Source organism: Plectropomus leopardus, chromosome 10, assembly GCF_008729295.1.
Source record: "Plectropomus leopardus isolate mb chromosome 10, YSFRI_Pleo_2.0, whole genome shotgun sequence".
Taxonomy (NCBI): domain Eukaryota; kingdom Metazoa; phylum Chordata; class Actinopteri; order Perciformes; family Serranidae; genus Plectropomus; species Plectropomus leopardus.
This window is the reverse complement of record NC_056472.1, coordinates 4,625,770-4,642,722: the sequence shown is the minus strand read 5'-3', so window position 1 is coordinate 4,642,722 and position 16,953 is coordinate 4,625,770. Positions and strand designations below refer to the sequence as shown.

General features: G+C 37.8%; 1 protein-coding gene across 3 annotated transcripts in view; it reads right to left on the bottom strand.

Moving 5' to 3' along the window:
- The window catches only part of LOC121949025 (nck-associated protein 5-like), an 88,375-nt gene that overhangs the window by 61,137 nt on the left and 10,285 nt on the right, over positions 1-16,953 (bottom strand). For all 3 annotated transcript variants that reach the window (XM_042494610.1, XM_042494611.1, XM_042494612.1), the window contains exon 2: positions 4,223-4,358. In XM_042494610.1, coding sequence (XP_042350544.1) covers positions 4,223-4,251 — 29 coding nt within the window. In that variant the 5' untranslated portion in view covers positions 4,252-4,358. The remainder of the gene's footprint in view (positions 1-4,222; positions 4,359-16,953) is intronic.

The following is a 16,953-nucleotide window of genomic DNA, read 5'->3' as shown; positions in this document are numbered from 1 at the left end:
TCGTGTTTATGTTGAAAACTCTGGTTTAGTTGTGGTTAGGTTTAGGCACAGAAACCACCTCATAATGGTCGTATCATAAAGATCAGATTTAGGCTTAAAATGCCCATGTTTAGTGTCTAAAAAGCTGCTGGAAAACGTAACTGTAAAACATTAATATGATACATATGGAGCTTGCAAATATGGTCTTATTTGCAGAAACAAACAATGCCAACATTTTCTTTAGGCGACTGGGCCGTAGACACACATGTGCAACCATGCATGTGTTTACAGTATTCATATGACATAGATATTTGTCTTCAATGGAAGTGACCCCTAACCAGAGGGGTTTTGCTGCTCTGTGACATTTTGCCACTGGCTGCACTTTTCAAAGCAGGACCCTCAGCTCATCATGTACAACAATGTATGAATGAATGGCCTACTTTCCCCCTTTACTACTGTAATAACGTGACCCCTTTCCCCATCTCACTGAAAACGGAACCACTACCACGCACAAACTGTACGGGGAAGCCCATCACTATTTCGCAGAAAAATTGTGGATCCAAAACTTCCGAATGATCCGCTCAACTTTTGAAGAGTTATACGATGCAGTAACACCTCTTGTAGCACCTGCTGCATCATGTCTGAGGGAGCCAGTTCCCACCGACAAGCTCATAGGCATAGCTGTTTATAAACTGGTTATCTCTGCAGAGTAGGTTAAAGGCAAAAAAAAAAGTGTTTCCGTTGCAGTTTTGCGAAATATGGGGTTTTCGAAATTGCATGAAATACCATCTCATGCGAGTCAAAACCTTTTATGAAATAAATGAAAGCTTGTTTGAAATTGACGTGTTTCCATTTGATGAATTTTACATTAACAATTTCAATTTGTGCAATTTGAGGGTTAATGGAGACCCACCTAATGACTTCCAAAATCCCAACCAGTTTTGCTGTTTGTTGGTCTCGAACAGTCGTCTACAACTTGGCAGGCGTCTTTGCATATATAGGTATGCCATCCACCCTCCCTTTGACAAAGTCAGCTCATTTACCATCACTCTAGATTGCGATATGATACGTATGAAATGTACAGATGTAATCTATCTGTGGTTTGCAGAAACGTACAATGTTAAAAAAATTCTGGCGACTTGGCTGTTATGTAACATACAAAAAGTTGTTTAAAGATTTTTGAATGAAAATATTTAAAAAGTTTTAGATATTTTTTTTTCCTCCTCATAATGATTCAAAAAATCACTTTGTGTGATAAAAAAGACCAGATAAATGAAGAGTGTTTATACAGTCATAAAAACTTGCTGATGTGACATTTGAAAAAAAGAAATGTAGCAAAAAGTAGCATCTTAAATGGTGCGCCAACGAAATGACTCTGAGATGATTTGCTGCTCGTTGCGTGTCTAAAAAAAGGGATTGATCCATAACAACTCAGATATTTCAGACGGAAAATATCTGAAAACTTGGAAGTTGTTGATGTCAAGTTTTAAGTGATAAACTTGCTCAATAAATAAAATATGAGGCATAAAGGATCCTCCAGAGCTTCATCATTGCCACTTAAGAGTCCTTTGAGGCCGATGTTTGAAGCCATATCACCAGAAAATGTCATCAGAGGACCGACAGCCAGGGTCGACTCAAAAAGGCTGCTTTGGATGAGACACGCATGTAACATTAAATGAACCTCAAAATACTGAAGAGAATACAGTGGTTGAAAGAAAACAATGTAGTGAAAACCACAATTTGACCATTATATGAAAGGATAGTTATGTTTTTAGTGCTTTACATTGGACTGACACATCACCCTGTGCTAAGAAGAGAAAAACAGTCTGAATTTCTAATATCCCCAAATATCATGCAGAGGTTCAGATCTCTTCTGCATGGCAAGGGTGAATTAACTTACAGTCACAAATCATCAGGCCTAATCTCACAGCTCGCTGAGCATATGCAGATGGGATCGAACTTGGATCATGAGGGGCCGTCAGCAGCCTAACAGTTGGCTGGACATAATGCTTGGTTATTATTTCCCTTTATGGCATGCTGCGAGGAGAGATCAATACATGGAGGCACGGTGGTAGCCTCTCACTGCAGTAGGTTGACACCTCGTATCAAGTTTTAGTGTCGAGTCCTCTAATAAAACGGGGCAGATTTTTTTTCTCTCAAAGGCGATCTCTACATAAAGTGGGCTCTCAAGCTAATGAAAATGTTGGATGTCACCACAGAAGCCCAGCAGTTCATCACATTTGGTGTTTGGCCTTTGATGGATGTGTACTATGTATTATGTTTGTCGCTTGGTTGGACGCTTTGTCATTGACTTGTGGCCACTGGCTTTTAATCTACCAAGACTGTGATAGAGGGGAACTTTCTGAAACATTATACCTCACAGAAAAAACTCACGTCACCCTAACTGGCAAGCTGTAGCGCTGCTAGGTGATGGCTTGAGTGGAATGAGGACAACACTCTCTCACAAATCTAATCAAATAAGTAATGAACTATGAAAACATCTTACGTGGACATTTTACAATATCATAATAGGCGCCTACACCACATTAGAATGAGAAATGGTTGTTCATAAAAACGGCTAAATTAAAAATAAGCTACTAACTGGACAAAGAAAAGATCTGGATATAATTAGGTGCTCTCATCTCAACTTGTCAAATACTGCCACTTTGTCATTGGACCTACACGTCAAAATGAAAGGCGCAAGGTACCCTTGCTGGAGTTTATCCTTATCTGCTTTGAGGGTCTGAGGACAAAGGGATGTCATTGTCATATGTTGTAAAGCATATGAAATTGGACTTTATAGATGAAACTGCAATTGAAATTGATTTGAAATTAGTATTTGTACAGTTCTTTGGGGCATGCTTTATGATTGGACCACAGTGGCCTTTGACTTGACTAATCTGCAAACTACTTTAGGTTACCCTTGGTTAAGAAACATGCTATATAAAAAAATGCCTTGCTTTGCCTCCTGTGTCATATGGATCTTGTCCTTCAAAATACACAGCAGATTTCACAGGAAATGTACAGATTCTGTTCGTAACATACAGTCTTTTTCAAAATACACTTACAAGAGGGGTAAAACACATAAATACAGGTATATCCTGGAAGTATGGAAGACGTAGACTTCAAAAAATAGATATTTTAGAACAGTCTTCAGTCTTCAAAAAAATCATTAAGACAATTTTAAATTAGTTAGGGAACTAATTACCTAGGGGAAAAAAAGGTTTCATTCCAGGCATTTTGGGGGGCCCAGGTTTATCAGACCCATTTTTCCTCCCACCATGACGCCCCTGCGCCTGTAACATTGACGGACTCATGATGCTCTGTTTTTAATAGGATCAAAATCAATACAGCAGAACCAGTCATTTTTTCTTTTTTATTCCATGATTTCCGGCGTGCCAAAGTTGGCACCTACAACCAGCGGTGTAGCATCGAATTCTGGGCCCTATGCATAAGCTGTCTCTGCGGGACCCCCACCCTTCCTCTCCTAATCCATGTCTCTCTCACGCACCTTATGAATTATTTTTATAGTAATTTTGTTTTCTTTCCCTTTCCTTTCTTTTTTTCTTTGCTGCATTTAGAGAAAAATCCTTGTGCTGGGATGGCCTAAACAATTTTGCACCATTAAGGGGTGAGAGGGGCCTCAGAGAGCTTCTTCTATTTTTTTTATTCAGTTTAAGTCTTTTAAAAATTTTAATTTAATGAATAAAAAATGTGCAAAAAAAAAACAAAAAATCTTTTGTCCCCCTTCCTATTTGGGCCTTGGGTAATCAGTCTCACCCCCCCCCCCACCACCACTATGGCGCCCCTGCCTACAACAATGCAGTTCGACCACTTTTTCGACTTTCTGTCAGAGATTCTGGTGTGTAATGCTAGTAGAAGCTAATGTAGCCTTGAGCCTCTAGCCTCAAGCAGAGATGAGCAGTGGCCTACAGAAGTCTGGTTCGCTTGCTCCTTTCTTAATCCTCACCTCCAGATTTGTAGTCATCAGACCAAACCAAATGTATCAAACTTTGTGCAGCTCCCTCTGGAGCCACAAGAGGCTTTCTACAACTTTTTTTCCACATGTGCAATAGTACTCCCCAACACCTCAAACACACTTTGATGTGCAAGATTGATTGAGTTCCCCTTTAGGCTCTGAAATATCAGCATTGGTATTTGCCTTTAAAAATCAGGCTCTAGCAGAGCATGTCATTGTATTTGAGTGTGTGCAGCCTGGCTGTTGGTTTGGTGAAGGTGCTACCTGGAGAAGTGCTGCTGCAGTGTCACCATCTGCCGCCCACCCTGCTGAGACTTCGCCCTCTCCCTTCTCTCCACGCCCAGATGTTGTTTGTTCTTCAGTTGGGGATTATTATTATGGATCAGTCGTGGTGGTGTAGCTGTAGGGGAGAGGAGTAAACACAGTTAGTTTGTTGTTAATCTTGCATATGATAATCCCACTGAAGATTTCAAAAGATACAGTACATCTGTTCACTTCCCTTCTCCCTTACTTTAAAAGGACAGTGTGGAAAAGAGCAGGGCCGGTGCACAGCTTCTCTCCTCTCTCCACCGCACACGCTGTAGTTTTGAATTAGCGTCGACATGTATGTTTTCCCCACAGCTGACAGGTTCTGAGTTAGCAAAACAGGGCCTTGGGGTAAAATGTCATTTTAGAACCAAATACCTGAATATCTGAAACATCCAAGAATGTATTCATCCTGCTAGCAAAGGTTCAGGTGTTGTTAATATTATAATGACCATATTACTCATGGCTCATCCTTTGGGTGTTTACCTGTCTGACTATTACTCAACTGAAAACTAGAATTAGCAGCACACTGTTGTACAGCTCTGTGCACCAGTCAAGTTGCACTTTCAGTTTATATACATGTCTGTGAAAACATGGATGCTTCACACACATCTTCCCCCGAGCAGCACATAAGATCTATACACTCAGCACAGTTTAAGGTGGGCACCCAAGATTAGTGTCACCAATTTAGCATTTGACCAAATGTCTCCCTTTCTGTTCCTGAGATTTGACATTGAGTAATGGCCAGAAAAGTGTTTTTGCCAAAAATGATAATGTCACAGTGAAGTTGACTATTGACCTTTTGGATGTAAAATGCTTTCATTTTATCCAATCAGACATTTGTTTGACACTTTGTCGTAATTAGTGTATGAATTCTTGAGTAATGGAGTAATTTGTCAGGTCACTGTGACCTTGACGTTTGACCACTAATCAATTCATTCTTAAGTCCAAGTGGGAGTTTGTGCCAAATTTGGGGAAGTTCCTTTCAGGAGATTTCGAGATATCACATTCACGAGAATGAGACAGGTGCAGTTTCACAATTACCTAGACCTTTGATGTATGGCCACCAAAATCTAATCAGTTCATCCTTTAGGCAAAGTGAATGTTTGTGCCAAATTTGAAGAAATTCCCTTATGGTGTTCTAGAGATACTGAGTTCACATGAATGAGACAGACAAGTCTAGTGACCTTGACCTTTGACCTGTGAACACCAAACTGTAGTTTGAGTCCAAGTTGATGTTTGTGCTAAATTTCTAGAAATTAAAATTCTTGTGATATAGCGCTCATGAGAATGGGACAGATGGACAGACGGGCAGCGCAACACAAAAGAAATGTAATGTTTCTGTGGTCTATTTTGCTGACAGTAAATATGAATTGAGAACGCAAAATTTGTGTTGACGAGATGGACTCATTGATCCTGGTAAACCTGCATTAATATACTTGAGAGTTTTCATCTTCTCTCTATGAATTACACTGTGCTTCTAAAATCCTTACATTGCATCAGCTTGGAAATTCATATTCTTTAAGTGTCTGTGAAGGAATATGAAGAGGCCAGCAGAAGTGCCAATCAAAATGATAATGGTTTCCAGTCTATTTCAGAAATAATCAGTGAGTTTTTTTTTTCCTCAGCCTGCTCTGGCAGCAGCCTCCAGCCACAGGTTTGTGACTCAGTCAATCAGCTCTTCTACATCATGCAGTGCTGCTTCACAGGAACAAAAGCTGCTGAATTACATGATGGCCTTGAACTAATTCCAAATTTTGTAATTGCAGTATCTTACTCAATTATTCTCTTTTCCCTGTATTTTTTTTTAGTCCTGCTGTTTTTAAATCTTTAATTTTTATCCACACTGTTTTTGGTGTAGACAAATGTGCACAAACAATTTACATGATTTCAATTTCGTGTCAGATTAATTAGAAACATACATCAGCAAGAACTTTAACTTACTATTACCAAAGCCGGGGGTATCTTCTGGGGCTCCGGCCCTGACTGTTTTCCAAAAAGCCCTGAATATTTATGTTTCTAAAACACCTTTAACTTTGTGTCAATCAGATAATTATATATGCCCCTTTTCTTTATCGTACAATGCAGTTTCATAAAGAAATCTAAGGTTCATGAGAAAAAAACATGTTTTTCTGTTGGCCTCATATTCAATTCAGAGTATTGAAGACCACATTTGTAGAGCATGGGTTTAAATGTAGCAGATTTGTAAACTAAACATTTATTGTGGGAACTATTCTTCAGCACAATTTAACAAAAATAAGTTTCAGGATTAGTATGCCACGATGGCAGGATAGAAAATTAGTCATCATCAACATTTGTTTATGGGTGATAAAGACACTTGAAGAGCAGATGCAGAATAGGATGACAGTTCAACAGGATGATTTTTCCACCTTGGCAACTAACATGTTTAAGGTCTGGTGTGTGGGATACAGTGGCATCTAATGGTGAAGTTGCAGATTGCATTTAACAGAAGCTTTCCCCACGTATTAAGGTTGAAGACTTGCAATAGAATTACAGCGCTGACATGCAAATGGTGGTATTGTAGGTGGAGTGAAAGAGGACCTGCTCAGTAAGGTGATATAAACTCCTAATTCTAAGGTGACAAAAACAAAGCAGTTTTTATTTGCAGGTGATTATAAGCTAAAGAAAACACACTTATTATATTATATTCTGCTAATATATCCCCCTTAATCATTTAAACAGCTTGAAAATAGAGTTCATAGCTGCCATATATGGGAAAAGAAATCTCCAAGGGGGAGTACGCCCTCAGTTTGGGCTGAGCACTTAATATTTGCAGTGTCTGACCCCAGCCCTGGATATCACCACAGTGATTCACTTTTGTCAAAGCAGAAATTTTGACTTAACACAGCAGGTAAAGGCATAGGTGCAACTGATTGATGTTAAATTCAGGACTTATTTTTTATATTTATATTATCCTTTTTTTAAAAAAATATTTTTATCCTATGTTTAATTTTGCACTGAGCCACAAGTATCAATTTTCACAGTGTGAGGATCAATAAAGGGTTTTCTTTTCTTTTCTTTCTTTTTTCTTCATTTTTTCTGAACTTAGCTTAACCTAACCAACGTCACTTGACATTCAAATTGTCAAAGAAAGTCATACAAGTAAGAAACACGCTCAATACCAGAGTCCTGAAATTAGTAAAAAAAAAAATAATAGAGTTGACACTAAAAACTGAATCAATAACATTTTCAGAGTAGTGACTTTAGTGACTCACTGGAGATGCTTCTTTCAGTAAAATGTGGTTTGAAATGCAGATTTTTTTAGATAAAACAGGCGTAGTAGAACTCTGTGCAGGAGGTCAAACCTGCTCACAATCCCAATTAATATTGTTATCCAATAATGAGGTGTCCTGAAATGTACTCATCATTTTTCAGTTGGGTAGCTCAGAAGACTCCCACACTTGGCAACATCTCCCTTAACTTTGTGTATTCCGGACAAGACATCGGGGTCAATACAGAAGGTCATTCAATTAACAGGGATTGGGTCTATTTAAAATTCAGCCCAAATGAATTTTATTCACATTTTACTCGATCACGAACCATCATTTATACCAGGGACAGCATTTAGGGAAAAACTATCAATAACTGTTGAAATGACTCAACACTGCCTTCTATCACTGTTGTCCTTTAGATAATGTATTATATCTGATTCTCCCTTTTCTTTGTTTTCACCTTTGTCCTAGAAGAGCCCGTAAACACAGTGAGTTATTGGAAGTATGTATTCAAGCTGAAAAAATGAAGTTGCGTATTTCCATTCTTTGCATGCAATGTGGAGGACAGAACCGTGAAATCATACAAAAAATCTTTAAAAAAAAAAAAAAAAAGGGAAACTTGAAGGACCTGGCAGCATGTGAACTTTGAATCAGCACTGCCATCTAGTGATGTTTGCAGATTACTGCCAGAGTCAGGCACCTCGATGTTGGATCACAGCACAGTTTTAATACAGATCAATAAAGATAAAACAGTAGTCAGCAGAACTGTATGTAACATAGGTTAATATAACCTTAAACAAATAAAGGATCTAAAAATTTACAAATATGATGTTGGCAGATAAACGACAACTGATTTCATGTTAATTAGTATGAAAAGCACTGTATATTGTTAGCTACATTGTTTATTTTTGCAATTTTACTTTGTGTACTGTTCCTTTAACCAGTGCTGCAGATAAAAGCCGATCAGTGCAGACGTAGCACCGCTTGCTGGGCGAGACAGGAAAAACACAACAGCAGACAGCAAGAGACAAGCCAGGGAGTGCCAAGCAGTAAACGGACAAGTGAGGAGAAAAGGGAAGAATAGAGTTAAAAAAAAAAAAAGCGAGTTGAGTGGGTAGTCCATTTTTGTTTTTCCATCATATTTGGAGGATTTTGTGTTGTTACCTTCCGCCTATAATTGCTGAATTCTCTTTTTGTTCAGTTTTGAAAGAGATTTGTTGAATGGAAAACAATTTTCCCGTGTTATTAGTAAACTACTTTTCTGGGTTTCAAGCAGTTGTTTAGCTGAAATTGCCCATAGCTTAGCTAAGACATTGTGAACAAGTTTATATTGTGTATTCTGTGTTTTTTCTTTGTGTAATTGAGAAACTCTGTGCAGTAGGCATGGTCAAGTTTAGCCTCATCAGTAAGGTGAGGTGAAGGCTGCTGCCATTTTGTGGTTTAATTTACCATTTTAACTGATATTTAGTTGCCAATGCTCCTCAGGTTCTTCACTTTGTCTTGAGACATGTAAGACTAAAACATCTGCATTTGTACTGCCCTGTTATACAGTGAGGATCATTTGGTGTGGGCACACCTGAGGCAGGGGAAACAAGATGGTGAGCCACCTGATCATGATCGGAGAAATCATGCTGGTAGGCATCTGCTTCTACAAGACCAACCTGCACATCAAGGATAAGGACACTGATTCACACACTGCGATCATGGTAGGACTGAACTTTCTGTATTTGCTGCATTATGCAGTGGATCTCATTTAGACTAATAGAGAACTTAAAAAGACAGATTACACTCTGAGAATTTTGCTTCTCCATATCTTTTGTGCCTGCAAAAGAGGTTGTGTTATGGTAAATTCACACTAACTGTACTAACTGAGTAAACTTAAGAGGAAGGAGAACCAAACTCGTACAAAAGGCCTAATTGAGATTTTAAAAGTGAACTGAGCAAACTCAAAGAAAAACCAGAAACTAAATAACAACATACAGGACCTTAAGTTGAAATTATTCCCTAAACTCAAATAGGTTTAAGCTGAACCAATATGAGATAAAGTAGGAAAATATTAAGATTTGGGTTTTATTTAATGTGTTTTTTTAGGATTTTAATCCTCTGTTTTCTATCATAAGTGTGAAGTGTGTTATGTGGTACCAATACATATGTATAAGGGTTGTACAGTGCGAGCAGATCACTCGCAATTGCACACAGTGAGCGAGTAAAAGAAATGCCTTTATTTTAATATACTGGCACAAACATGCCAACCATATCTCTCTGTGTGTGCTCTGTTATTCCTGAGAGCTGGTTATAAACCACTCCTCTGAACCTAGTTCTGGTCCTAACTATCTGTAAATACCTACAGTGCTACATATGTCATTACAAGGTCTGTGGTGGTGTGAAAGATGAATTTTAAAGTCAACTCTGAAGTGCTCAGAAAAATGGGAATTTGAACATGGAATGATCCATGACAACAAGGTTAACACAATCTGCTGACAAAGTTTGCGTGATGCTTTGTCTGCTTTCACTTCAATTTCAGATTTTCTGTTACTATTTTTCTACGTCTTTTGCCCTGTGAGTTTTTCAGTGCATTTAAATAAAAATCCACCTGCTTTCCTCTAGTGTTTTGAATTCTGAAGGACCAAGATGTTTGAAACTAGCAACATTTTTCCCCTTTTGGATCCTTTCAAAGCTTAGCACATTGTCTCCAAATTAGTATAAGCTACAGAGGAAGCAGGTAATGTGTGTTCGGCCATCTTTTTAGAGCTGCCATTACTTGGGTTGCGAGTCACAGTGTCTGCTGCTGCCTACTAATTACCTCACTCAACTGACAACAAGTTTTTTGCATAAGATATTGTTGACTGTCTGTCAATTAGAGATAGCACTCCTGGTTCCCTCGTCTCAGGGTCAGTGGGTTTTTTGAATGGGTTTTTGCTTAGATGTCTGAAATAAGGTCTGTGGTTAATACAAGCTTAAGAGAATTTCACATTTGGCCAGATGTCATCATGCTGAGTCATCCTTCACATTCGGTGTGTTTTGATGATAACAGTTGGAGAACAGTGAGATACAGAATAGGATGTAGAGCTTATGAGATGATTTTTTTTTTTCCATGAGAACTGTCACATTTAGGGTCTGGTGTGGAGGATTTAATGGCATCTAGCATTGAGGTTGCAGATTGCAACCAGCTGAAACTGTGTGTCAAGCTTGTAGGAGCACGATGGTAGCCGACGCAAAACTGTCCCGATCAAGAGCTAGTGTTCTGCTGGTCTTTTTTGGACTACAGCATGGCAGACTGTGTGAAAGAGGATCTGCTCCACATGTAGTTATAAACAGCTCTTTCTAAGGTTCAGAAAACACAATGATCCCTATTTTCAGACGATTGTAAACTAATGAGGAAGTTATGAATATTATAAACCGTCTCTGTCAATATATCCCCCTACATCCTACACACTGTACCTATAACTTTAGGTTTATTTTAAATTGTCCTTTTAAGTCAGTTCATCCAAAATATGCTTGGTTTTTTTTGTTTGTTTAAATATAGTTTTTAATCATTGACCTCCAAAGCCTTGCAGTTCTTTTAAACTGTCTTTAGAGGAAGTACTTAATGAATCCCTCTTTTAGGAGAATATTATTTAACACCTTGGATACTCCAGAGTCACATCTGATAAAAATGACATAAAAATGTCAAGTGACTGCATACTGTTGTCCAAATGTCTGAATTGGTGTAAGGCCAAAATTCTAACTTCAGTAATGATAATTCTGAAAATGCAATGTGTGTTTTATAACAGGCATTTAAATGCCAGCAGCTGCTTGAATCCAAATGTGGATCAGCTTTGTTCATTGTTGGGGACTTAATATTCCCTCTGTAGTCATGCCATGTCAGACATAGCTCAATTGAAGAATGATGTCAACAAGCATCTCAAAAAGTGGTCTACAAACCATTTAACAAATATCCAAATATCAACAACAGATATTTTGTAAATTGTTTCGCTGTGGATTGACTTACAGTTTGCACTGTAGGTGCAGTGCTGATAACATAGATAGAAACAGCAATGGTTCCAGTCATAGCCCATATATTGAAGATAATTTGGGTTCACGCTCTAGGAGCTGTCGTTTTCCATCTATATCACCCCCTGGTGGTTGTCTGCAGTATCCGGTCTTTAAGTCGGTATGTTGTGCTCTTTTAAAATACTATTTCGGGATCCAAACCTCATATTGTTTATGATGCCTCAGTGCTATGTTCCCCATTAATCAGATAGATGTGAGATGTGTTAGTTCAGCAGTTCTTGTCACTTACAGTTAAAAGCCAGCAGATGACACTCTCACATTTAACCTTCCAAAACAGTCGACTTGTGGTTGATGATGGCAAATTCTCATTCTCTGTATGACTGACATTGTAACTCCAGAGTGTTAATTAACTTTTTTATTTCATCTTATTGCCTTAAAGTATAGCTAAAGTATGCTACGCGGATACTTAAAAGGAAACTTTGTATTTTTGATAAGTTTGTGCTTGAACCTATTTCTTATAACTTTTCTTTAGAGGCATCATATAGTTGCACTTTATAATAATGTATTAAGTTAAAATTGCTCATAAACTGCAGTTAATATCCTTAAATTGGGATACTTTATTTTGAGATGCAAGGTTTATATACATTTATTTCTGCCTGTCAAGGACTCCGAACACCTTTGAATGCTTCCTTAAAATTTTCCTATTTTTTTATATTACAAAATGCATCTTTTAGTCATGAATGTGTTTCTCAGTAGTTGGCCAGCAGATGGAGATCTTTGTTCATTTTCCACAGTAATCTTGCATGCTCTGAATTTATCTCCAGCCTCCTCACATGTACGACTGTTCGCCATATGCATGTCCCACTTACAGCCACATTGTACCACAGTTAAAGCATGGCATTAGAGCCACAGCCACACTGTAATGTAGTTAAAACCACACTACCATATAGTCACAGCCACACCGTAACAATACAGCCACATACTGTAATATAGTCACAGCCACACTGAAAAGTGAGACAAAATAAATGAGGAAACAGGAGATGTACCTGTCTGACAGCCAGATTACACCTTATAGCCACACTGTAACATAGTTACAGCCACAGACTGTAATATAATTACAGCCACAGCCTAAATCTAACATAGTTACAGCCACAGTGTAATGTCGCAGCCACACACTGTGATACAGTTACAGTCACAACATAACACTGTTACAGCCACACCGTACTATTGTAACAGCCACACTGAAAAGTGAGACAAAAAAAGGAGGAAACAGGAAGAGATATACTGCCCTGACAGCCACATTATACCTTATAGCCATACTGTAACATAGTTACAGCCAAACAGTAATATATTATGGCGTGGCTGTAACTATAATTGCAGCCAGATTGTAATATAGTTACAGCCACACTCCATAAGATAGCTACAGCATTAATGTAAAATAGCATAATACAAAAAATAATACAGCCTTACTGTAATATATTCACGTGTTTATTCAATTTTCGTAACCACTGAAAGGGCCTCGGGGGGGCTGGAGCGTATCCCAGCTATCATTGGGTGAGAGGCGGGGTACACCCCTGGACAGGTCGCCAGACTATCGCAATATAGTTACAACAACACTATAATATAAAAATATATAGATAGGCACACTGTAATCTTACTGCAGCACCGTACAGTTACAGACTTAATGTAATATAGTTACAGGCACACTATAATATAATTACGGCCCTAATATAATATAGTTACAACCACACTGTAATACAGTTGCATCCTAAAGGTACTATAGTTACAGTAACACAATAATGTAGTTACAATCTTAATGTAATATAGTTACAACCACACTGTAATACAGTTGCATCCTTAATGTACTATAGTTACAGTAACACAATAATGTAGTTACAATCTTAATGTAATATAGTTACAACCACACTGTAATACAGTTGCATCCTAAAGGTACTATAGTTACAGTAACACAATAATGTAGTTACAACCTTAATGTAATATAGTTACAACCACACTGTAATACAGTTGCATCCTTAATGTACTATAGTCACAGTAACACAATAATGTAGTTACAACCTTAATGTAATATAGTTACAACCACACTGTAATACAGTTGCATCCTTAATGTACTATAGTCACAGTAACACAATAATGTAGTTACAACCTTAATGTAATGTAGTTACAGCCACACTGTAAAGTGAGACCATATAAAGGAGGAACCAGGAGTAGATGCACCCGCCTGACAGCCAGATTACATCTCAAGTCAGAGGTGTTGATTAAGTTAGCAGAGTCACATGGTACCTTTAAATGACTCATGACGTCCTCTTCACAAGTCATACATGTATTTTGGAAGAAACCTCGCTCACAAACAAAAGTTGTTTCCATTTTGCCAGACAAATCTTATCTGAATAAATAATAAAGTAGAAAACTAACAGCAGTGAAAATGTCTGTCATCAAAAGTTTTGCCTTAAAGATGCATTTTTCTAGGTTAGAAAATAACTTGTTATAAATGCTCATTTTGCACAGTGAATCATTAAAGAGTAGGCGTCTCATTTCCCAAATAGCGGATCTCTCATTTAGAATAAAACTTTTAAAATGGTGATGTTGTTTCCATAAATTAACCTCTGCTATGAGTCTCTAGGGATTAATGAACATGTCAAGTAAGCATTCACACTGTACATAAAAAAACTCACTTCACTACAACAGACTACTGTAAAATGCACAGCATAATGAGCCCATGACACTGAAGGGACTCCATTCTTAGACTTCATCATTTATTAACAGGCACAGCGACAAGCAGTTCTTTAGACAAGATCTCACCAGTGTGCTAATTTAACAATAAACAACTATGCACAAACAGTAGGAGGTTTCATTCATTCACTCATATCAACTGGGAAGTGAAATAAAGACTTTGGCTTTCAATAGAGATGTAAAAATAAAGGATTTAGGCAGTGGCAGGTGGAGTATGCAGATAAGAAAACTACAGTCTATAAATAGGATGCAAGAATGTGCCTATATGCAATATTAATGTGTAACAACGCAAGTTAGGGTAATTTTATAACTTTTACTCTACATATATTAACAGCTGAGTGCCGTTGATTAGAGGTCCAAAGCAGCAAATAATGGAAAGCACCTCAACATTAAGTACCATCTACTTTTAACATCTTGGATTAGATGATTACAAAAATACTACGGCCAAGAAAACTCAATGTACTACAACCTTAGACACCACAAGCAAATAGACAAAAGAAAAGCAAACCAAGAAAACATCTTCACCACTTTGTCAGGACATGCTAAAACCAGAAAACACCGCCACGGGGTGGTGTGCTTCCAAGTCAGGTCAGCGTCAAGTGTCACTTACAGTTTTCATCCATGTCTGTGAAAACTTGGATGCTTCACACATCTTGCCCCCGGCAGCACAGAAGATCTATACAATCAGCAAAGTTTCAAGGTGGACACCCAAGACATATGTGTCACCAATTCGGTATCTGACCAAATGTCTCCCTTTCTGTATCTGAGTTTTGACGTTGAGAAATGGCCAGAGAAGAATTTTTGAAGAATATTATTATGTCACAATTGTCCTTTGACCTCTTGGATATAAAAAGTCAGAATTTCATTATATCCTATGAGACAAACATGTCCAAAAACATGTTTTATGGGCTCACTGCGACCTTGACCTTTGACCACCTTATCAGTTTATTCTTGAGTCCAACTGGACATTTGTTCCAAATTTGAGGAAATTTCCTTAAAGCCATCTTCAGATATTGCATTTATGAAAATGAGACAGATGCAAGGTCACTGTTACCTTGACTTTAAAACACCAAACTCTAATCAGCTCATCATTGAATCCAAGTAAATGTTTGTGTCAAATTTTAAGAAATTCCCTGCAGCCATTCTTATGAAATTGCTTTCACGAGAATGACACAAATACAGGGTCACGGTGACCTTGACCACTAAAATGCAATTAGTTCAATTCCAGGACCCTGAAATTACAACGGCTAAATGAACACCTGTTTTTCTTACTGTAACATGTAAATATGTCTGCTAAAGGCTAACACTATATCGAGTGCTGCAGGGATGACGTCAAAAAAGCGTATGGGATTTTTTCATTGGATTTTTTCAGCAAGATAATTTACACAAATAAACACTACTTTTATTTATTTTAAATGCCTAAATACAATTGCCAGAAGAAAAAAGCTAATAATAGGCTCTTAATGAACAATATCATCATCGCATTACTTAATTGTCACCACCAAAGGGAGGCGGTAAAGCTTTGTTCGCCATGATGGCGGTCTGTAGTCTCATTCAGCAACTTGCTATGAACTGCCTTTTATAAAACATAGAAAATCTCCACAATTCACAGTGGGGAAATTATGGATTTATTTTACGTTGTACAACAAAGCATGAAAATCTCTTAGCCTTTCACCTTTTCACCGCAGACCAGATTACAGGCATCTAGCAAAAAAATAATCTATTCAAATTGACTTCAAAATGGGGGAACTGGAAGTGCAGAAATGCTGACTCATTTTTCAATTGTAGGACTCATGCACCACTCTATTGGAATCACACATGGAGAATTAAATTAAACTTCTAATAACTGCCCTTTTTTTCTTTTGGCAATTTGGGGCCTGCAGAAGCAATTTGTGAACAACATTAACAAAGCATCAGTTATCAAGTTTATATGGCAAACTTGTTATGAAACAGCTAATCTGCACTTCCAGCAACATTTTTATTAATTTAGAGTCATATTTGTGTCCACTTGATGAATGTATGTCCAACTTTCCCTCTCTTTTAGCTCTGTTTTGCTAAATGCTCAACTCTGTCCACCAGGTTGTCTCTAACTGTGTCTCTCTGCTGTTAGGTGCTGGACAGGTAGTGTACAGTCAGTTTTTTTAGAGCTTTGTTACTGAAAACAGCTTGCCACTGATGCTGAAAATCACACTATGAGAGCTGTAAAAGTGAGCCATAACAGTGAAGTTGAAGTTCGGACAGATAAACTATGAGCTGAAACCTACTTTAAAGCTCTGTAAAGCTGAGTGGAGTTTCACATTCGGGTGATAGACATCTTTCGCATTGTTTTCACAGTCATTTTTAATTATAAAAATAGCAATTAAAGCTGCTTTAAAGCTGAAATCTTCACTTACAGTAGAAATGAAAAAAGCCTAACAGAGCAAAGCTAAGCATTTGTAAAAAATCTTGTACTCATTTATTTTCACACATCAATGTAAAAACTGTTTGTGGTTTCAGGGGAAATGACATGTTGTAACTATTTCTTAATGAACAGCTGAGTGCACAACTTCCTGTTTAATTGTAAAAGTGAAGTTGGAAGGTTTCATACCAGAGACGCACTAAATACAAATCTATGAACATGGACACTGCACAGAAACACCAGTACTTCAGCTTTAGAGTTGTTGGCAGCTTAAGATAATAAAAACACGAGATAGGTGTACATCTTCTCATCTC